The 21,954-nt window shown below is 50.2% G+C and overlaps 10 protein-coding genes across 10 annotated transcripts; 4 read left to right on the forward strand and 6 right to left on the reverse strand.

Annotated features, from left to right (window-relative positions):
• Positions 1-141: 141 nt before the first annotated feature.
• Positions 142-1,686, forward strand: AO090113000181 (putative MFS multidrug transporter; the record flags this gene model as incomplete). Its single annotated transcript, XM_023237858.1, has 2 exons — positions 142-156; positions 217-1,686. The coding sequence occupies 2 exons, from the start codon at positions 142-144 to the stop codon at positions 1,684-1,686; spliced, it is 1,485 nt and encodes a 494-aa protein (XP_023092643.1).
• A 746-nt stretch (positions 1,687-2,432) lies between these two features.
• AO090113000182 (fungal specific transcription factor domain-containing protein) lies at positions 2,433-3,759 on the reverse strand (the record flags this gene model as incomplete). The annotated part of the gene is made up of 4 exons (XM_001824305.3): positions 2,433-2,971; positions 3,030-3,210; positions 3,280-3,455; positions 3,516-3,759. 4 exons carry the CDS (start codon positions 3,757-3,759, stop codon positions 2,433-2,435), a joined length of 1,140 nt encoding a protein of 379 aa, XP_001824357.3.
• A 562-nt stretch (positions 3,760-4,321) lies between these two features.
• Positions 4,322-4,852, reverse strand: AO090113000183 (uncharacterized protein; the record flags this gene model as incomplete). Its single annotated transcript, XM_023237859.1, has 1 exon — positions 4,322-4,852. One exon carries the CDS (start codon positions 4,850-4,852, stop codon positions 4,322-4,324), a length of 531 nt encoding a protein of 176 aa, XP_023092644.1.
• A 1,228-nt stretch (positions 4,853-6,080) lies between these two features.
• AO090113000184 (PEX11 family protein) lies at positions 6,081-6,923 on the forward strand (the record flags this gene model as incomplete). Its single annotated transcript, XM_001824307.1, has 3 exons — positions 6,081-6,147; positions 6,226-6,700; positions 6,761-6,923. 3 exons carry the CDS (start codon positions 6,081-6,083, stop codon positions 6,921-6,923), a joined length of 705 nt encoding a protein of 234 aa, XP_001824359.1.
• An 874-nt stretch (positions 6,924-7,797) lies between these two features.
• On the forward strand, positions 7,798-8,619 carry AO090113000185 (uncharacterized protein; the record flags this gene model as incomplete). Its single annotated transcript, XM_001824308.1, has 2 exons — positions 7,798-8,208; positions 8,266-8,619. The coding sequence occupies 2 exons, from the start codon at positions 7,798-7,800 to the stop codon at positions 8,617-8,619; spliced, it is 765 nt and encodes a 254-aa protein (XP_001824360.1).
• A 688-nt stretch (positions 8,620-9,307) lies between these two features.
• Positions 9,308-10,797, reverse strand: AO090113000186 (flavin monoamine oxidase family protein; the record flags this gene model as incomplete). The annotated part of the gene is made up of 3 exons (XM_001824309.1): positions 9,308-10,062; positions 10,116-10,416; positions 10,480-10,797. The coding sequence occupies 3 exons, from the start codon at positions 10,795-10,797 to the stop codon at positions 9,308-9,310; spliced, it is 1,374 nt and encodes a 457-aa protein (XP_001824361.1).
• An 862-nt stretch (positions 10,798-11,659) lies between these two features.
• AO090113000187 (FUSC family protein) lies at positions 11,660-14,895 on the reverse strand (the record flags this gene model as incomplete). Its single annotated transcript, XM_023237860.1, has 6 exons — positions 11,660-11,754; positions 11,810-11,974; positions 12,040-13,098; positions 13,155-13,560; positions 13,625-14,803; positions 14,851-14,895. The coding sequence occupies 6 exons, from the start codon at positions 14,893-14,895 to the stop codon at positions 11,660-11,662; spliced, it is 2,949 nt and encodes a 982-aa protein (XP_023092645.1).
• Positions 14,896-15,638: 743 nt separating this feature from the next.
• Positions 15,639-17,171, forward strand: AO090113000188 (SNG1 family protein; the record flags this gene model as incomplete). Its single annotated transcript, XM_001824311.3, has 1 exon — positions 15,639-17,171. The coding sequence occupies one exon, from the start codon at positions 15,639-15,641 to the stop codon at positions 17,169-17,171; it is 1,533 nt and encodes a 510-aa protein (XP_001824363.1).
• Positions 17,172-17,436: 265 nt separating this feature from the next.
• On the reverse strand, positions 17,437-19,371 carry AO090113000189 (uncharacterized protein; the record flags this gene model as incomplete). The annotated part of the gene is made up of 4 exons (XM_023237862.1): positions 17,437-17,509; positions 17,564-18,157; positions 18,206-18,702; positions 18,784-19,371. The coding sequence occupies 4 exons, from the start codon at positions 19,369-19,371 to the stop codon at positions 17,437-17,439; spliced, it is 1,752 nt and encodes a 583-aa protein (XP_023092646.1).
• Positions 19,372-20,230: 859 nt separating this feature from the next.
• Positions 20,231-21,823, reverse strand: AO090113000190 (FAD-dependent oxidoreductase; the record flags this gene model as incomplete). The annotated part of the gene is made up of 6 exons (XM_023237863.1): positions 20,231-20,450; positions 20,502-20,839; positions 20,918-21,068; positions 21,118-21,230; positions 21,280-21,744; positions 21,767-21,823. The coding sequence occupies 6 exons, from the start codon at positions 21,821-21,823 to the stop codon at positions 20,231-20,233; spliced, it is 1,344 nt and encodes a 447-aa protein (XP_023092647.1).
• Positions 21,824-21,954: the final 131 nt, after the last annotated feature.

Consider the following 21,954-nt stretch of genomic DNA (forward strand, 5'->3'; position numbering starts at 1 on the left):
GTCGCAATTCCTATTCTCGTCGCGTCAAACTCAATCCCGTCCAAAGGCGCTGCGCGGTATCAATCACAATCACCAGAACTCGGTGAGCGATGTCACCGATATCCATCTTTCAAGATGCCTTAGGCCGCTCTAGAACACGAGATGGCAGCGACTCAGGTAAGCATCGCCATTAACCAAAGATAGGCATGGACTGATGGCAGTGGAGTAGATGAACAGATCTCCGATGAGAACCCTATCACAGTGACATGGGATGGAGAACACGACTCGGCTAATCCGTACAACTGGTCGCCTGCTCAAAAATGGACGTTGACCCTCCTCGCCGTATTCACCACATACATTACAATGATGAACGGTACAATCATCACAACCGCCCACGCTGCAATCACCGAGGAGTTTCATGTCGCAGACGACGCGTTTCCCCACTCTTACTGGCCTGTGACATCGTGGGCGTTGGGAGGATGCTGTTCCTCACTATTCATTCTTCCCTTGATGGAGGATCACGGTGTCCGACCGATCTTCCTATCAGCACATGTAGTGTTCATGTGCTTTCTCGTCCCCCAGGCCGTGGCACAGAACTTCGCTACTCTTGTGGTGACAAGATTCTTCGCTGGCAGCAGTGTCGCGGTTCTGGCTAATACATCGGCCTCGGTCATTGGTAATATCTGGGAGACGGAAAAATCACGGTCAATCCCCGTGAGCTTGTACATCTTCTCCTACTTAGCGGGCAGCAGTACGGGTCCTGTTATTGGTGGTGCGATCTTCAAAGGATTGACATGGAGATGGATTGGATATCTCCAGTTGATCTGGTTTGGTGCACTGCTTCCGGTGTATTACTTCCTCTTCAAAGAGTCGCGTGGTGCTGTCATACTCGCTACTCGTGCTCAAGCCTTGAGGAAACAGGGAAAACCAGCCTTCACTCTGCTGGAGATGGAGGGGCAGACGGGTTCGGCCTTCAGTGGCTTCGTTCAAAGTTCGACAAGACCCCTGGTACTGGTATGCACAGAATCTGTGGTCCTAGTTTCTACACTTTGGTCCGCCTTCACTGTGGGCACTCTGTTCCTTTTCACCCAGTCCGCAGAGCAGGTCTTTGTGGACTTGTATGGCTGGAGTAATACCCAGGCGGGTTATGTACAAGCGGCCATTGTGATCGGAGAAATCATCGGATGGCTAATCAACCTATTCTCCGCCAGGCTCTATTTTGGTTCTGCTTCGCGCAACACTGAGTCTCCGGGTGTTCCAATTCCGGAAGCCAGAGTGTATTTAGCGGTGGTTGGAGGCGTGTTTGGAATTGCGGGTGGCATGTTCACCTATGCTTGGACCTCCTTCGCCCATATCCCTTGGATAGCCCCGGCCATTGGCCTGGCCATGGTGGGAGCCGGCAGTGTGATCGTCGTGGCAGGCGTCTCGGACTATGTGGTAGACTCATATAGCAAGTACGCCGGCAGTGCGATGGGTGCTGTCGCCACAGGCGAGAAGCTTTTCTCGGCTTTGCTTCCTCTGGCGACCATGAGTATGTACACTAACCTTGGATTCCAATGGGCCAGCACGACATTGGCATTTATCTCCTTGGTACTCTCCCTTGCGCCAACCTTGATGTTTGTCTGGGGGAAGCAAATCCGCGCACGAAGTCCTTTCATCATGGAGGCAGCGATGAGCTCGGAGCATAAGGGTGCTCATTCTGTCTAGGGGGTTAACCGCACTATATGCCTGACCATTAACGTGCTATGAATCACTGAAGCTGAAAAGCAATAGATAGAGATCCAAAGACCTACAGAGGAACGAACAATTAAACAATTTCCATCGCTACAAAGACGTGATGCATAGCATATATGCGGTCGAAGATGATGTATGAAACTGCGAAATCTTAGGACAATAGACCCCCAAGATGCACATTGAATAACGGTGGGCTAGTCTGCTCGAGGACAAAACGGGATGACTTGCGAATGATACCAATAGACATGGGCCTCGCATCAGTTTGTCTCTTTTTCTTAGGTTTGACTAGGTGACGTTGTCTAGAGGCTGGTGAACGATCAACCTCAAAGGGCTTCCGACGGATGAGGGTTTGAATCAACGCATGGGTGAGTGTGATTCATGCTGTAACCTAAGCACCCTCAAGCGACGAAATAATGGTTGCGCAAGCGGTCAACTCATCGACACCCTCGGGCGCGCGTTGGTGGGATAAACTATACATCATAGGAATAGCGTAAGGTAATTTAAGTTTAAGATATTAGAGATAGATGGAATTCATCCTGCGTGACGAAGGTTGTATACTGGTCGAATTAAACAGTACAAATACAAGTGGCTCTGGTTGCAGTTCGGGCCGCCAGAAATAAGGGTGTATTTCCGTGGGAAACAATGGAGACACTGCAATCAGGCTCAGTATTTTCTTCCATTACTCTAAATATTGCATGGCTGGAACTCCCTTGTATAGTTCAACAAAACGGATATGCGATAGCACCGCCATCCATCCAGTCCAGGCCTGCATTCAAGACGTAGGGCATTTCCGAACCGCCAATTTGATCCACGATAGAGAGGAATTCGTAGGAAGAGATGCCGATAACATTGTCAAGGGGATTGACGCTGGCCGTGAGAGACTGATTTATAGAAGGTGACTGGGCTGAGGACTCTGTGAAGGTTGGAGGCTCTGTGGCAGGCGTTTGTCCTCGGCATTCTTGACTAGGATTCTCATCCGGTCCAGCCTCTGCGAGTCCCCGGCCAGACAAAGTGAGGACTTGTAGACCTTCCTGCTGTACCCGCTTGGCGAACTCCTGGAATAACCCCTCGATACAGCGCAACTCATCCTTTCGTACCTCTGCCACCTTATTCCCACACATGATCATCTCATCGAGGATTGAATGCGCGGACTTACTATACGTGTCATCGTTGGTACCAGGCGGGTAGAGCGTATTCGCCATGGTCAGATGGAGAGCAGCTGCGTAGGTAAATTCGAGATCAAATGGGAGGAAGGTCTCTAGCACCTCGTGAGTTGAACATGTCTACTCTGGTAATGTGTCGACATCATAACGTACCCAAGTGACCATTCTCGTCTGACAATATTTGAAGCGTCTTCTCGGCTGACTTGATACCAATGGATATCAAGGATTTGGGAAGAGCTAGAAACTTTTGCCAGTCTTCCTCTGCACGGCCTAACTTCTCTAGGCGTTCCTTCAGGACCGACAGAAGCAGAGGCCTGGTGGCGACGATGACGCACTAGGACGATATTGGTTAGCATATATGACCAGCTCCCATACATGGGAGATAGGACACCAAAGCAAGTACCTGATGGTATAGTAAAATTAAATGACGCATCTCCTGGGGCACGTTATCCATGGAACTCTGGAAGCTAATCTGCATCATCTTCTCTATCTCCTCAGCATGCTTAGCCATGGCGTGCAGAATATTTCTCGTAATCTCGAGAAACCTCCCAAGCTGGGTCTTCTCGGTCTTGTAGATGGCTATATGCAAGCACGTCAGAGATGAAATGTTGCACAACATAGGTGCAAATGCGCACTCACTACTCAAGATAAAAGACAGCATTTGCGATAGCCTCACCTGAAGGCTAAATGTGATGTCATGAAAGCCCATGCTCGGGGTATTGATCAAGGTGCTAATGTCGCTGTCCTTGGTCGTCATCGGCAATCCCAGCGAGGATGATACGTGTCTGTCCATGGTGTACAAGGACCACCAAAGGTTTCGGCATCGGGTTACCGTCGCTGTGCCAAGTTCCTGTTCAGGAAGCTGGGTGTGTAGGCCCTCCATGTGTGCTATACGTACCGCATGACCAACCTATGAAAGAGAGCGCGTGGGTTAGCAAGGAACATCTCGCCGATCACCCATCCTTACTTGTACGTGAGCTGCCTCTCTGTGGTCTATTGCATACAGATATAGCCCGGCCAGAGCCAAGGCCTCGATGGCCAGCAGACTATCCTTTCCTGTAGAGGTGTGGTTGGGCATGATGGACATAGCACGCGCGAAGAACTTCGCGCCGGGCGGGCTAGATTGGTTTCGAGGTCGTGACACGAACGCATTTCCGAGCGCTAGGACCAAGAGAAATTGTACGAACCAGAAACGGGGTTTGCTGGCCTTCTCCGCCGCGTCACTTGCATAGAATTCATGCATTTGGGAAACAAAGGTATCTTCATCAAAGAATCGGTACATCTGCCCCAGGTGAAACTTGACAATGTTGAAAAGATATAAGGCATAATCAACCGAAGGCAAACCACTGGTATCAAACGGCTCGCTAGCGGTAGCGCGGTCCCAAGCCAACGGATAGATATCCCCGTCCAGGTAGAACTTCGGAATATTGTGTGTCGAACTCAAATCAAGCTTCTCGGTCATCATGACCATCAGTCGAGCTGTGAGGGACCATGCCGAGGTCGGGGCTAGCCAAACTGTTCCCTGTGTCAGCTTGGGTAACATCATACACATGGATGGCCGACGAACTCCAGTTTCGCTGTTCCTTATGCGGGTCCTTAATGACGGTTGAGGGTAATGTAAAAGGGCTTGTCCAAATGTTGCATGTAAACTCGCTCCCCTGTGATGCTGACGACCCCCGGGATTGTGGGTCTACAACCTCTGCTGCGACCTGGTCATCATGGACGGTGCTCTCCTCGTCGACCTCATCCCCAATCTTAAATGCCGAGTCCCACGAGCGTTTGACGCCTGAAGCACGTTGCCAGTTGTAGGCCTGCTTCTGCAAATCACGAAGATACCTAGTCCCTCGTCCCGTTACCTCTTGCCCACCCGACGGGGGCTTGGCAAACGACGAACCTCTCAGACACGAGCACTTTGCTATTTGCCTCTGAAAACTGACAGGTGAGTGATCGTCGGATACAGTTGGCGCAGGGTTCATCGCCAGAGCATTTTACCTTGCTCTGGCGACAAGCGATACACCTGTCACATTTCTTAGCCACACAGCGCCTTTTCCAGTACCAGATAAAGGGACTACCTTACGCAATTGCAGTTCGTCTCGGCTTATGACTCTGTACTTGCATCCCTGCTGTCCAGATAAGGGGTGGATGAGCTGGCAGGCCAGAAGCTCTGGGTTCGCCGGAACGACACCGTCACTCACTTGGCACAAGTATTTGGTAGTTTTATCATAATAAAAGCACACCCCGCACACCGGGAACACTTTTCCCCTTTCAGTCGCCCCACGTGAGTGGTCAATCTCCGTCATCGCCACGAAAAAAACATGGAACTGGAGTCTTTCATTCGTGCGTTCACACTTGCCTTTCCAGGGCAAAGCTGCCTCACGTGCATCTCCTGGCCGTCTCTCTCGACGCTTGGGTTATTCATAACAATATATGATAAACAAGGAAGATATTACGGCCTTTGATAGTACTGGGATTATCAGCTGAAACATTAAAGGTCGCTAATACTCTCTGGAACAAGAAAAAAACAAAAAGCAAAAATTGTGTGTGGTGCGGTCGCGATATATATGACTTAAAGTGAGTAATTGAGGTCTACGACTTGGGGAATCGAGGGGTAACAAAGCCTCGGCTTCGAGAGATCTCGATAAATTAGAAGGTAGAGTAGCAAAATAGTTATATCAGAGAGATTCTAGACCGTCAAGGATCATTCTGTGTAGAAAATGCCCGTCGTTGACGAAAACAAGTGAGTTGCCGATGCTGAAGTGGACCAGCGGGTCCCTTTCGGAAGGGCTCCCGGTCTTATACTCGGGCTCGCCGACTATCTGGATCGATAGCTTCTATAGTGTACTGCCTTCGACAAGCTGGTTTGACTTGGGATCAAGAAAAGAACGTCACGGTCGACCCGATATACTAGGTCAGCGCCTTCTATCCACAGTAGATGATGATGGCGGACGCGATAACCGCCGAAGGACCTTCTGTTCCAAATCTCGGAATCGTCAGCGATAAATCCAGCCGATTTGGAATGAGATGTGCGGCGGATTATTTTCGTTGTCGCAGCACCAGACCTTTCTCAATTCTCGCCGGTCTTTCCTCATCATTTATACAGTACCTGTGATCCCGTGATGGGTGCATGTGGTGGACGTTTGCGCGACAAAATTGGACTGCCCGATCTGCAGTCATTGCGAACAACGGTGATCGACGATAGAGATAATGGTCGCAAACACACTGGACTGCCACACTACACTGGCGCACTCTCTGCGCTTTGTCGCGACAACCGGTACGTGAGCTACACCTTCTCCGATACCATCCTATCGTGTATATTCGAAACAACCCGAATAACTTCTACCAACCCTAGTCGGCCGAGACAAGCTTCTGCGTACGGCACAGTACTTCTCACAATTCTACATTTGGCACCTACACCGCAGAAATTACAAACGGTCGGCGATCGATCCTTACCATGCCCTCCGGAAGCAGCTGGGTACCACGCGCAGGATCCTACGTATCGGCAACTTCTTAGGAAACCTCCAGACCGTCGCCCGTCTCATGAGCCAGAAGAACTCTAGTGAGCCGGTGTTGAAATACCTGGCTATCGGAGGGCAACTCGGTTTCGCTGGATACCTGGTCTTTGATAACATCACTTCAATCAAGGCTATCGGTATCCACGAGTTGCCGTCGGCTGAACGTCTAGATATACTAGCGGATAAATGCTGGGCTGCGGGATTGATTTTCAGCATCATGGCGTGTCTCTATATCTTGGTGCACACACAGCCGAAGAAGAGAGCGAAACCCGCGGAGAGGGAGCGATATTCGGACGAGAATAAATGTGCTAAGTATGTTAGATCTTTATATATTTTACATGCCGTGCAGAGTGCTAATCGGTCTACTTGCAGGGAGCGATCGGATGCCTGGATTCAGCTCATCTCGGACCTGTGTGACTTGACCGTTCCTGGAAAAAGCTTGGGTTGTGCTGCGTTCAACGACGGTCTTGTTGGCCTGGCCGGTACCATGAGTAGTTTGATAGGTGCTTGGAGCCAATGGAAGAAGACCGCGTAGATAGGGACGTATTACTACTACACATTTGCCCTCAAGTGTGGACTTGTTCTATGTCCTGAGACAGCGGATATCGAAGCAGAAAGACCTAGGACTTTATAGACAGCGCATAGAATACAATTATGGTAATTCACTCACTGGCATAGTCCTTTTACAGAAGGGTCAAATTCCTCTCATAGCTACAGAACCACGGACCTTTGGGGTTGCGATCAAAATTTAGTTGGTATGGAAACGTGTTTGGTCTCATATTAACTGGGCTTTTATATGAAGTACCGCATATATCGTTTAGATTTCATTAAGTGCACTTCTCCCGGATTGTTATCCCCGAGTGATGTAAGACGTGGGTCAAATGAATAACTATGTGCCATAATTGTCGAGGTAAGCGCTTTATACAATCATAGAAAGACGCGTCTATACTGTGAAAGTGATCGAATAAATGTAACTGTTGCTATCTTGTCCGTCTATAATTCTCAAGATATCAGAGCATGGTACCTTTAGCCAGACCCGCCGTATAGAGATGTCTTGGATATCTTTCGACAGGGTGCCATCGGAGCAATTGCCGGTGGGACGTCGGTTGGCACGCGGAGGGTCCGGGGAAATCTGTCCAGTAAGGTCGGCATTTGTGGCCGACGGTATCCTATACAGAAAACCACTCATAGAATATAATAGCCTCATCGGGAAAGCCGAAAGTAGCCAAAACCTCAGTAATGTTGGCGACGCCCTTTGCGGGATAGATCTTGCTGGGCTCAAATGGTTATATATAGCTTACTTCTATCACGCAGGTCATAACTATTCCCCAGAGTCTCAAGCCTGAGCAACATCAGAGTCACCAAGTTTCGAGCCCTGCAGCATTCGGTGTGCCCTACTCCATCACACCATGGCCCCAGCAGCAACTAATGTCCCTACGACACCACCAAGAGTGGTTGGGCCAGCTACTAAAAAGGCAACACGCCCGACCAACCAGCTCCCTCAATCTATGATTGATGAAGCACGAATGGTGAGAAAGGAAGCCTTTGATCCGAAAGTCCACCTGAACTACGACCCCCCAAGAAGGATTTATACGATGAAGGAGATCGGCAATGTGAACATCTCGTTTGGTGATGGTACTACTGCTACGTGGAATAGAACTACAGATAGCGAGGACGGAACATCTGCTGTTGCCTGGCATTACGATAGCTTTCCCTTTGTGTGCGTGACGATGCTATCGGACTGCAATGGCATGGTTGGCGGAGAGACTGCCCTTCGGAGACCCGACGGCCACATCATGAAAGTTCGCGGTCCAGCAATGGTATGCCCCGCAGGTCTATTTTAGAGAGCTAGAATTAAGGTTTGACTGTTACAATAGGGAACTGCTATGGTGCTACAAGGGCGATACATTGAGCATCAAGCGCTCAAAGCCGTCGGTGGCCGTGAGCGGATTAGTATGGTCACTTCGTTCCGACCCAGATCGCCTATAATTAAAGATGAGACTGTGCTCACTGGTGTACGTGGAATCAGTGATCTAAGTACGTTGTACAGTCAGTATACAGACTACAGGCTGGAACTCCTAGAGGAGCGTCTTCGACTTATGTTGAAGGAGGAGCGACGCCGTCAGATTGCAAATCACCCATTTGATCTCCCTAAGGTCAGGAAGTTTCTAGTTGAGCAGAAGGAGTTCTTGGATTCTATGCTCGAGGAGCTTATCGAGGTGCATGATTAGATATAGAAGCCTGTCATTATATTGTACACCAGAGAAGATAGACAAGCCGTACATAGAATCAAATGTATCCAAGTATATTTGTTACCCACAAACTTGGGCAACACTGCTATCGTCTCAATCTCTCTAACCCTTGATCTAGCTTCTTTCTAGGTTGATCATTAGGGATAAATCGTAGCCTGGTAGAGTTCCCCCTTTACTTCGATTTGGTGTTCATCCTCTTCCGTAAAGCGCTTCCCCATACCTCCGATCCTGTCAGCAATGTATATTAGTACGGAAGAAAACGAATAGATAAAATAAAACATTATCAAGTTACACTGTCGGTGTTCCGGTCTTTATGTCATTGGAACTGAGCCGAAATGGATTGGGGAAACCTTCGGTCCAGGGTAATCGCAATAGAGGACACATCGAGAGTGTCAATTAGTGTACAAGACACTATCCAGACTTTATGCTTGCCGTACGTGACTATTCCTCTGTGCTCGCCTCATCATGTCGCGTCCTTTTTTGGCTGGAAGATTACGTGACGATTCAAATCACATCTACGTCGAGAGATTCATATGGGCCAAAAAACCGCTCCGCAGAAGAGGTCCATGAAGATGTCAGGTGCAATTATTTCTCCTCTGCTAGAGTAGGACAGCGCTAATATGAATAAGAACACAATTCAAGCGGAACGATGGATTGAAAGCACTCATCATAATTTTGATGGTACTTTCTTCACGGCTTCCACGACCTCACGAGCCCCCCTTTCTCCCGAGCAAAGCGCTCCCTCCATGTATCCTTTCCATTCTGTGCTATATTCTGTCCCCACGAAGTGAAGATTGCCGACTGGTTTACCATACACAGATGCGTACTTGGTGAGATGCCCAAGCGCATGGATAGGAGCCAAGGCGCCTCTGCTAAATTCCTCGTGCTTCCAGACCTGATCAAAGACTTCAATTGGCCGGAAGGCTTCCGAGTTGGCATCGGCTTTGAAGATCTTTGCTATCTGCTTTATGACCACTGCGCGACGTTCATGGGGACACAACTTGCTCCAATCACGCCCTGGCTGACCATTGACGAAGCATGTCAAGGAGAAGTGGTTTCGTTCATCAACACTGGTGTCTCTTGCCAGTATAACGGGACCTGCGTAGCTCGCGAAGTAACCGTTGAATCCCTCGCTACGCCACCATGGCCTATCATAACAAACGATAGCCTTGTTATAGTCACCGAGGACGGTCCCGTCGGTGACCTCCTGAACAGGCTGGGGCAAACCAGGGGTGATGCTCAGTTCCTTGTACATGGTACTGGGGATCGACAAGATACACTTCCTGGCATTGAACGTTCTTCCATCACGGGTGACGACGCTGACATGTGAGCCGTGCTCGTTGACCGAAGCAACTGGTGATCCTAGGTGAATATTCTGCGCTCCCACCAAGCGAGCAATTCCCTCGGCAATTGACTGTGCTCCTATGAGTTCCGTTAGTCATATCGCTGCATTCAACTAATTCGGTAAGCCGTACCGTCTTTGAATCTCATATATTGTCCGCCAGTGGAATCATCCGCTCTGATAGCTAGAAGGCCCTTATTGCGACAGCAGTAGTCGATAAACCAGGCTGCCGACTCTTCGGTGGACTCTACGCCATGCATGACCCGTGCCCAGAGATTCACCATGTTGGCAACCTTGGGCAAGGCACCGAGATTGCGGACATACTGATCCAAACTAACATTGTCATCCTGTGCACTTGGCAAGCCAGGTTTCAAAGATTCCGCTTGGATGTGATCGCGGATATATGCCAAGTTGTTTTTCTCCGCCTCAGACCACTGCATCGACCGGTTAGGGCAAACCATCCACATAGGCGCAACGGGGAATAGATTGTGACTCACATCGGGCGAAACGCCAAATGGAAATTCAAGTCGACTGTCTTGAGTTTCTTGCATGACGGCCGTTCCTTCCAACCGCTGTGTTACAACCTCCAGGCCAAATCTTTCTACATACTTCCAGACACGGGGTTGGAGGCTGTTGTTGATCCATGCTCCGCCAAGCTCAGCGTAGCCACGGCCTGAAGCAAGTGGCACGCTCCAGATCTTTCCCCCAACCCGATCCCGGGCTTCAACCACGGCAGTCGAGAGACCAGCTTGCTGAGCCGAGTAGGCTGCCTGGAGGCCGCTAAAGCCAGCTCCAATCACAAGAACGTCCAACATGAGGGCGAATAACACGTTTCAGGGATTCGTGCAAAAGATAAAGTATTCAACCATAACAGCTAATGGAGGGGATGCTGGGGATATTTAATTTGAATGACCTTATTATCCATGCGGCTCTCGCAGTTGTATTCTAGCATTGACTGTGTGGATCGCAGGCCTCGGGAAATCATCCGATGCGCCGACGGGCGGCTGACCCGAAGCTGCCCTTGACTTTCATTACCCGATCCAGTTAGAAAAATGAGAGCACCGTCGACAACTGAAGCCCTAGGGATATGTTTCTGCAATCGTAAATCTCGTTTGCAGTCTCTTGCCGAAGATTTTAAAGGACACTCTTTTGCCCTCAGTGAGACTCACAGGCGGAATTGTCCTTAAAGCCTGGCACAGATCACCAAGTTCGTCGTCGCATTCCCCGCACCTGTCATCGTATACCACGCCGCTGGCAGGGGAGTGTGAGTCTCAGTCTCAGCTGGTACAGCAGACAGAGGCCCTGAATAGACATACGCATGGATCACTTGAACCGACCTTTTCGAAGTATGGGGGATTTTGGACTTGTGAGTTGCTACATCGATTGTGGGAGGAAGGATGGATGAGGGAGCGGGATGAGAGGGATTTTCTAGGCCTAATCAGCGGGTTCAGCTGAGAATGTGGCTGAACTTACAGCTGAGATCTCAAGCCGCTAGGTGGTTTTGAGTGAAGGTGTTAGTGGAGAAAGATCGAGATGGTGGAGAGCTCAACTCAGTGAACTCCCATCAACATGGGACCCGGATTGCCGAAATGAATCATCGGGAATTCGCCAACAATCAATTGCCGGCTACTGCTTGATTTCGATACAGCTATGGTATGGTATGTACATGGTAAGTCTCTAATTCACTACATCTTGCTCTACGCCAGTGGACAAGCGGCGGACATTGACCAGAATCTCCGCCATCTTGCCAATGATCTGATCAATTACAAGGACTAGAGCCCACGTCAGCAACACGATCGATGGCAAGTGGGCGGCGCGAGAACTTACCATAGCCATACAAGAGGCTGTAAGTCTCCTCCAGCGCCGAGGAAGAGGTTTCATCCCCACTGCGATACATGAAAATAGTGGCCAGGAACCGGTCCCGTGAATGCTTCGCTTTGGAAAGGTCGACATGGTTCGGCGGACATGCATATGCGATTGATGAAGCGATGGCTGAAACTCGGTGTTAATACTGCCTCGTCCACTACATCGTCCACTGGACCATAGGGAGAACTTACCTCCTAAGAGGTGGCTTATCTGCCCAGCCAAATTTTGTCTCTCTCGAGACGTGTATCGTAGCAACGACAGTTGCTGCTCTGAAGGAGGAATACCTTGCAGCTGCAGATCTAGAGCATGGAGATCATCGACGATGGATTGCGTGTGTTGAATGATCTTGCCATATGCGGTGTCGGGAAAGGGGGCGTTCAGTTCAATTTCGTAGCGGGCTGCAACCCGAAGAGTCTCGAGATCCGATAACAGACTCTGCATTGTGCGTCGGTCCTCCGGCGTCATATACAAAGCAGCAACGCCCGGGTTCGTAATGCGCCTCGCCAAAGGATCTGATTCCCAAATGCGACCTAGCCGGAGCCAAACCAGCTTCAACGTACTCTTGAGCTTCTTGCGTGCACGAATCGGCCAAACGCCCCGCGTGACAATAATCCCCCAAATACAGCCCAAGAGCACCGCCGCAACTCGGTGAAGGGTAATTTTCGTTATATCCGGATTGTTACCGCTTCTCTCGTCAGGATCCTCGTCAGCGCTACTCTGGGATAGCGAGAAAGAATAGAGCACGGAAAGATTGTAAGTCAACATGATAAATCGACCCAGCGGGCCCTGGCCTTTGAGCAGACTGATGTAGAAGGTACATATGGCCATGACGAACCCGAGAAATGCCAGCCCAAAGGCATTGCTGCCCGCGATCGACCAGACGAGGATAGAACAGAGTGCTCCGATACACGTCCCCAGGAATCTAGCATACCCAGTAGTGTTCGACGCACCGATGGTCATCGAACAAACTAACATGTACGAGACCAGGCCCCATTCCCCCTTCCAGTAAAGGTACATAGGCCGTGTGAAAGAAAGAAATGAAGGCAAGGCAAAGAGGGCCGCGCCAACACCAACCTTGAAGGCGAATATGGTTTCGTCTTTTTGGAAAAAGTTCAATGTTCTCCAGATATGACGGCTGATCGTATCTCTGAATGGTTGTAGTCGGGAAGGTCTTTCAAAGCTGGACGCTCCGGGCAGCTCCGTGTGATAGCCTGGAGCTACTTCAGTCAGGGAAGGTCGGGGATCTAGTCCTGGTTCGTATTCGTAAATATGCGTAGTCAATCTAGGCCCCAGTTATGGTACTCACGAGCATTCGAACGGTCCAGATACTGGCTCCTAGAAGGGTCTCGCCGCCAGAACTTTATCCAACTCCATGACTTCTTTCTGTGGTACCCAGCGGTTGCAACTTGGAAGGCCGTGAGAATTGTCAGCAACTCTCCCAACTGTTCCCCGTACTTCAGTAACGAGTAGCTGAAATGCGCACAGATGGCGGCTAACTCTTTGAAGTACGCTTCCTTTTCGAATTTGTCAATCGACATATCGCATTTCTCTCGGTAAATCCGGCCGAATGCTTCCTTCTGGGCCTCGCGATATTCTTCGATGGCTTGGGTTAGGATGGCAGGGGAGCCGGGGCTCATAGCGACTCTGTTGTCCAACGATAGTCCCAAAGAGATTTCCGCGGATATATTCATTAACGTGAGAGTTAACGACCGCTGTTATAGGTTAGTAAGGAAAGAAATCTCTAAGTATAAATCTCGGTAGACAAGGGCCAAGTACCATAGATGGACCTAGTCGGTCAACAAAGGAATCAAAAAGCTCCGTGACTAGTGAGCTCTCCGGGACCAGCCCGTCGCTAACTCGGTCCAACTGTCCTGAGACGGGTTGACCGTTGCCAGACGCATTCGTTTCCAACATTCCCAGGTCCACCGCTTGAAGTATGGGAACATCAGCGGCAAATATCGCACTTCGTTCTTCGTACCGAGTAGCCATGGAGGCATCCGCATTTGGACCATCAAGAGGATGGTCGGCGAACTTGGGTCGCTTGAGCGTCTCAAAAGCTAAAAGTGCCGAGCTGTGTAAAGCGCCCGTAGTATGCACGATGCCATGTGCCCACTGAACAAGCCTTTCCTCATGAAAGTGTGCTCTCTCCCAGCCTGCTACGTACTGCTCCAGCTTCGTCTCATATAACAGCTTGTCTAGCTCCCCGTGGGCCTTCTTCAGACGCGTAGACGCGCCGGTATAGTCGAACCCCTGGAAATCGTCCTGTGTCCTTCGAAGGAACCCCTCCGTGATTGTTGACTGCATGATCGCCATTGACCTGGTGGCAACAGCCAGATTCGAACGAAGTTTCTTCTGCGCCGAGACCGGGAAGACCAGAAACGACACGGTCATCACCGCACCAATCCCCATGAGGAGCATCTTCAGGACCTGCGACACTTTTGCGAGTGAGACACTGCCCCGCTGAATAGCCCCTTCTTTGGTGAGAACAACAATCAGTGCAAGCGATGCGAGTGAGCAGGCCACATTGACTAGTGGGTCGCTCATCTTCTGTTTTGTCCACGCAAGAAACCCGAACCCAAGGCCGACAAAAACGATCAAAACCAGGGCATGGCCCAGTTCGATCATGCGCCGCTGGTGGAAGTATATGGTAACGTACATGCTGGTGAGCGAGATGAATGCGGCGTAGAGAAATGCGAGGGCGGCGCATATCAGGGCTTTATACATGCTCCCTTTTGACCTCGCAGGGTGGAAATAGACCGTGATGGTGGCGACGATATGCTTTCCTTCCTGAGGACCTAGCAATGCCGCAATCATTGGGATGAACGTGGCCAGGGAGCCGAGGAGGTATGCCAGACCACATTTCAAGACCCCGATCCCTTCCTCCGACGTGATGAATTGCCGTGTCTGCAGCCATCTGTCGGTTAGACGCTCGAGTATTCTTGCGACAACATTCGGCTGCGTGGGGTTGAGCTCGTGGAGGAATGGCTCCCGTTCATCCTCACGAGGACTTTGTATTCCGGGACTTGCGATGGGAAGGAGGAGATCATTGTTAGGTCCGGCGAGGGCGGAGGGGACTGAGGCCTATTCATCATGGTCTAATCTTAGTGCAGGGATTCGGAGAAATAATTTGGAGACTTGGAGTAGACTCAGTGGAGCTGCTGTCTTTAAAGAGAAGGTCGACGTTACCTCCGAGCGCACATCCGCAGAGCCGGTCAACAAGGACATCACATGTGCAACAGTGAAGCGTCAGTTGTCAAGGTTGTGTCCGATGCGCAAATCAGGACGTGTGTGAGGCGCATCTTCATTGTTGGCGCCGACGTTTCTTTGAGAACGGGGAAGTAGTGGGGAGTGCCTGAATCTACAGGAAGTCAAGTCCGGGCACCCACCGCTGACTCAGCCAGACGCAGAGTCACCTGACCGACCAGTGGATCGGGAACGACGATCGTCCAGATAAGAATTATCTCATGCTGACGAGAAGCTTAGCAGATCTATAGAACCTTTCGCATGGTCCAACCAGGACGATCCTGTAACGGAGATTGTCTCCATGTCATGTAAACACAGGAAATCCTCTCGTATCCCGCGTCACGTGAGGATGTGATTGAGACGCCGCGATCGGCCTCAACCGAAACCCTCACGCTTCAGAGATATATAAGTCGTGGGTTCCAGAGTAGGATATACCACGCTGGAAGAACGGGCCCAGACCGCATTGGACTTATTACGTGAAAGCCCCTTGCGCGTAGCGTTCATCCCAATCTACCTTGTAAGACTCCCTCTGGCTTCACCATCTCCGATGCATTTCTACCCCAAAGCGCGACATCAACCACACCCCAGCATCCATGACCCTGCTGTCCGCCGGCGTCGATGGGGATTGCTCAAAGCAGCAGGTCTCAACTTCATAGTACTACAGCTCCTCTTTCTCGGTCTCTTCTGTTACTTGTTCGGCTCCCTTTTCCAGCAGACCACGCATATTCATAACCTACACGTCGTCTATGTCGATTACGATGGAGGAGCTGTGGGAAGCGCGATTCGCACCGCGTATGAGCAGCTAAAGGGCCCCGGGTTCCCCACGTTGAGCGAACAGTCGGTGTCGGCATATCCTCAGCCGAGCACCGTGAGATCTGCCGTCTGTAATATTGACTATTGGGGCGGGTTATACACGTCGGCGGATGCCTCGATTCGCTTGGCTGCCGCATTCGGAGGAGGTTCTGCGGCAGCCTCGTATAACAACAGTGACGTTCTCACTCTAGTCTGGAATGAAGCGCGTTACTCCACCGTGGTGGATTCCGCCATTTCGACCAATATGCAAACACTGTCGGAAGCTGCGCGAGTCGCCTACTTCAAAATAAATGGCATGCAGGCGCTTGGGGATCTGAATAGCACCGATCCCGCTGCCATCGCGGCGCTTACCAACCCCTGGACGTTGGCCTCAATTAACATCCAGCCCACCACTCAAGGCTCCCGATTGGTCTACAATACCTTGGTTATTATTTTGATTCTGATTCAGGAATTCTTCTACTTGGGTTACATCAATGGCCTATATCAGCAATTTCAGCTCTATGTCTCCATCGCAGCGCCTCGGATTGCCACCGTCCGCCAGCTCATATCGGGGCTATACACGCTGTCTGGATCACTATGTACGACTGGCGCCATCTGGGCGTTTCGTCATGGGTGGCATGTCAACGGTGGACAGTTCGCCTTGACCTGGATGGCCTTGTGGCTGTTTGCCCACTCCAACTTTCTCGTCCTCGATGTCTTCACGGTCTGGCTCCCACCACCAGCCGTGCCGATGGCGCTTATCTCGTGGGTAGTCTTAAATGTCACATCGATACTCCTCCCATTTGAACTGGCCCCAGGATTCTATCAGTGGGGGTATGCGTTACCAGCACACAGCATCTTCCAGGTGCTGGTGGATATCTGGTCCGATGGCTGCAACCCGCAACTCGATTACGCGTTGCCAGTTCTATTCGCGTATGAAGTGATCGGACTAACATTAAGCTCTATCGGTGTATACCGGCGGGCGCACTATGCCGTCATTGCGAAGGAGACAGAAGAGAAGACGTGGAAGGAACGCGTTGCCGCGGCGCTATCAGAACAACAACAGCAACAGATGCTGGAGGAATCTCCGTCGCCCTCGACACCAGACTCGACGCTTACGGAGAGTCAACAGCAGCAAGATCGCGCTCGACGGCGTAGTACTGCTGCAGGTATTGCCGATCAAGAAGCACTGACGGGACAGCTTTGGCGAGAGATGTCCAGGGTCGACAAGGCCCAAACTAGCCGACAAAGTACCGGTCCTTGTTTCGACTTACCTTTTACTGACTAGCTGTGTGTTCTTCACTCCTTGATAGAATTTCTTCCTTACAGATAACAACTCGTCGTGGAGCTTCAATCTCAAATGACATAGCACCAGCACAATATCTGAGATTGTAATGACCATGGTTGGTTATATATGTTGAGTACTTAGGTACCAGAAGTAACATTTCAGGCTACGGGCAATGGAGTTGATTTGTCAATGACCACAGTGAGACAACGAGAGGCAAAACAACATCAACTGGCGCCATAGAAAGGTGTAAGAACATTCGGGAGTATCAAGAATCCCTCATGTAGTTCTTCAACCAGACAATCTTGTCAATTCTACCCCTACACCTCTTCCCGAAGATCCTAGATATTCGAGTGTGTTAGCACTGAAAGGGCCCTTCTGGAGGCTCGACCTACCAAATAGGTATCGTGAGAAGGCTGGTGAAGATAAAAAGGCTACCAAGGACGACAAACACTTTAAGGGTCCCGTCTTCTTCAAGCCATTCATTAATAACATAAAGGATTCCAAAACTGAGGAAGTTTCGAGAGTTGACGGCCACGAAGGCCTCCTCACCCAGAGCCGTGTAGGCGTCGATGATGTATCCGAAGACACACGTCGAACAAAATGCAAGGGAAGCATTGACCAGCCCGTATGTGATGACGGGCCCGGCCCAGTGTGTCTTGTAGTGCACGGTGGCCCCAAAACCGTAAAACCCAGCCACACCCAGGACGAAGCCCACGACCATTAGGACCAGCCTAAATTCCGGCTCGTAATACCCATTGTTTCTCTTCGTCAAGTACAAACAAATCTTATCGCACAGAGGGCCCGAGATGATCTCCGACACGACGCTCAGGACTAATGGCGAAATATTGATCAGACCAATCTGCGAAGTAGTAAAGTTATATGGAGGCTCGTTGAAAATCACTCCGTTGACATAACTGAAAGCAATGGTGAACGTGATCGTTGTACCCCAGGTTAGGAATGCCCAAAGAATTCCAGGATAGAGAAACCTATTTCACTTAGTTGATAGTAGAGGTCTCAACATTCCAGGGGCTTACAAGATAAACGGACGGCTGATAACCTTCACGACTGAGGCAGTAGAGTATCTCCCCGTGTACACTCGGAGAGACCTCCAATAAGAATCTTTTCGCTCTGTGATTATCGGCGGGTGGTTCGCCTGCTGTTGGTCGTTGTGAGCTCGGGGTTCTTTTTCAATATCATCTATTGTTTCAGAGCGCGGCTGAGCGACGTCTTCGCCTGGTACGGCCTTTGCGTCCGGTTGGTCGATACTTGAGGCCTCAGTGGAGGAGTGAGTAGTGTTAGGTACCCGGATATATGAAGTTTCCGGGGCAAGAAAAAACAGGGCTAGAGTGAGGACCCCATAGAAGATAGCGCATACGCCAAAGGCCCAGCGATAGCCAGAATACTGGATGATATATGCACTGACAATCGGCCCTGCTGAGATGCCGCTGACCAGGAAGAGGTTCCAAAAAGCAATGCGTGAAGCACGTTCGTGCACAAAATACATGTCCCCTATAGTACATTGCACAAGAACCTAGAGGTAGTGAGCAGGTATGCGTGACACTTCCTGAATACCCTCAAATGCACAGATAAAGTCCCAGGGACGTGGACTAACCTCGAATGGCCCCATTCCTAAACCCCCAACCAGCCGACAAGCAAGGAACGAGCCATAGTTATGTGTCAGCGCACCCCCAATGCTTGATGCAAAGAGCAATATCCCCGATACTAAATACACGGGGCGCTTTCCATAACACTTGGCCAGTGGGTTGCTGAAAAGGAGAGCAATTCCGATTGCCAAAACCAGGTAGGAAGTAGCTGGTGAGATCTCATTCACGCTAACGTCAAGCTCCTCCGAGATCTCAACAAACCCTGGCCCCAACATAGGCCCATATGCCCCCACAATCGCGGATAGGAGACTGACATTGAGTAATATAAAATCCTTTCTCCTGTAAGAAGATGCCCAAGCATTAATATCTAGTTCCAGTATAAGGTGAAGGGAGTTATCCATTACCATTGTGGCCACTAAAGGTTGATTGAGGTTAGTACGCTTGTGTGTAGATGGACAACCAACCCTCACCCAACTTACATTTAACGGATCATTCGGAGAATCTGAAGGTTGGGGAACCTGGCTCCCGGTGTCAGACTTCGAGTATAAAAGGAGGAATCTCGTGGGATCATACCAAGACAATGCCATGGCGTTCATGGTGGGCCTTCACCGAGGAAGGGGCAGTATCGCTATTATTTCCGACCAATGCCTGGTGGCTCAGAATCACTGTTATTATTAGCAAAGAGCAAAGGAGTGGCAAGTCAAGGAAGAGTATGCACCTGTTCCAGGAGGTGATTCGCCGTCTGGGCACTCTAACATCCCAAACGCCATGATGACAGTCCTTGGCCCCGAGTATTCGCGGGGTGCAAAGCTCAGAGGGTTGTGTTAATGTGCTTAGAACCGAATGCACAAAACCAGCTGGTGGAGTAAGGTTCATATAGTCTGGTCGCCGAGACATTTGAGTGGAGTTCTCGGGCTGAAAAGCATCAGAACTGTATCTGGAGGACACTCCACCGAACCTGACTATTAGAACTGAAACGTCATCTGCACTAGTTTGCTCGGCTGTCACTGAAGCTACAAGAAGAAAGCTTCCCCCACACGCCTGGGCACGGAGATCTTTGTGGGGAACACTTTAACCGATCCCCCACTTTTATTGTCGGTCAGTGCGATGGTCTACGGATTACATTCGGATTCTGCACGTCTGAGACAATGATGAAGGTGAGTTGGTGTTGCATCCTGGCTTCGCTCTGGTAAGCTACTCCGAGTTGGACACGGTCACGTAGATTCGTAGTCATGCAGCTGGAGTTGTCGCAGCAGCTTGGGATACGCCTGTAGCAAGGCTCTTGGCCAATATAATTAAAAGATTGTGTATTAGCGACATCGTATGGTTAGTGCTAATCTACAACATAAAGCATTACGAAACGACACAGAGAGAGGACTTATATTTGGCATAAGAAGTAGCGCTCACTTCTACATGATACATAGGGCTATGATAATCCGTACCCCAAGAACCATCTCAGAGTCTGCTTTCTCCCCTTCCCATTCCGTTGGAGCTGGCACCGAATATCTCCTCACACATTTTGTTCGCATACTCCTCTGCGTCATGATTCAAGATCCAGTCCTCTCGTGGCAGTTCGATAGCCTTGGGATCGCGTTTTACATTATCCCACCTCGCATTGTGCCATTTATCCCGAGTTGTTTTACCTGTTTCCTGTACTTTCCGTACACGCTCATACCTGCATTACCAAGTCAGAGGTGGCTCATGTGTGAATGTGGATAGGTCTCACCGAATTGTTTCAAAAGCCCGTAGAGCGTCTGGAATCCTGGACTTTCCAGCCCGACTCAGACAAATAGCGATTGTGACGCCATCCTCTAGCGCCTGAGTTGCTCCCTGGGCGGATGTTGGAAGGAATGCATGAGCGGAGTCTCCAGCAAGAGCAATGCGTCCCTGTTTGCTAACCCAGGTACGCAAAGGATCTTGCCAGATGAGCTTCCAATCGACCAGGGACGATTCGGGGGTTTTTGAAACGATGCGCTTGCAGATTGGGTCCCAACCTTCTAGGACCTTATAGACATCCGCAAGTTTGCCCGGAAAGGACCAGCGATCGCTGATAGCAGATGTATCCTGCAATGAGAGACATTTATCAGTATTTTATGTTTGACCGTCACATAAATTGGGATCGTCGGGGTTACTGTGACCCACCTTATGCGTTAGTACCCAACAGACATCCTTGCCCCCTTTCAAGGATGAGACCAGTAGATGTACATCTGGGCCGATCCAGCCATTGAATGTATCTCCATTCTCACATAGATGCCTTGTCAGAGGATCAGCGAGGATATCCTCGTTCGAGAACCTTGCAGCCAGTCAGCATCATTTAGCCCGATGGCAGGAAGGCGACAGACCAAGCGCGAAAGATAGCATAACCACTAGATTCCAGCTTTGTCTCACAACCTAGAACCAAGGCTCGAGCTTGGGAGCGGACACCATCTGAGCCAATGACAACATCTCCATAGATCTACCGCCTGTTAGTTGATGCTGTTGTGTATACCATAGTCTGTATGCACCTTTTCTCCGGATACGAGCTGGATTCCTGCCCCAGTGGTGCTCTCGAAGTACCCTGTCACCTCGCAACCGAGATGAATGGGAATTTTCAGATCGTCCCGAGCATAGTTGAAAAGGATCTGGTGTAGCTCTCCCCGATGTCCATTAATTGTGGGGGCCTGTCGATTAAAGGGCATGGAATCTTGTGTGTGGACATGCTCTCCCGTGTACTTATGAATGCGAAACCCGTAGTCCTGGAGATTGATGCTCACAGGAAGCATGCGGTCGACCACTGGGCCCCATCGTGCAAAGATCCGACCTCCATTACTCCCGAATGATAGTATATCACCAAGTGGTTTCAATTCAGGAAATCGCTCATAAACCGCAACAGAGAGGCCCTGGCGATGGCATTCTATCGCAGTACCCAGACCCGCGAACCCTAGTTTAGCGGTTTTAGTGAACTTAGAAAGATGACCAGGAGTAAGGGGCTTTACCAGCTCCAACAATTACAATATGAATGCGCGATTTGTCGGACAGTGGGGGAGAGGGCTTGGTGGTGGAGCCCATCTTATCGATGCGTGTGGTTCTTTGATATCGCCAGAAGATAGTAGAAGATGAAAATTGTTACCCACGACGGCGCCAGGCAAATCTTATTAGAGACATGAAACAACTTCTAAGAACAAAACATCGATTATAGC

The sequence above is a fragment of the Aspergillus oryzae genome, chromosome 5 (assembly GCF_000184455.2).
Source record: "Aspergillus oryzae RIB40 DNA, chromosome 5".
NCBI lineage: Eukaryota > Fungi > Ascomycota > Eurotiomycetes > Eurotiales > Aspergillaceae > Aspergillus > Aspergillus oryzae.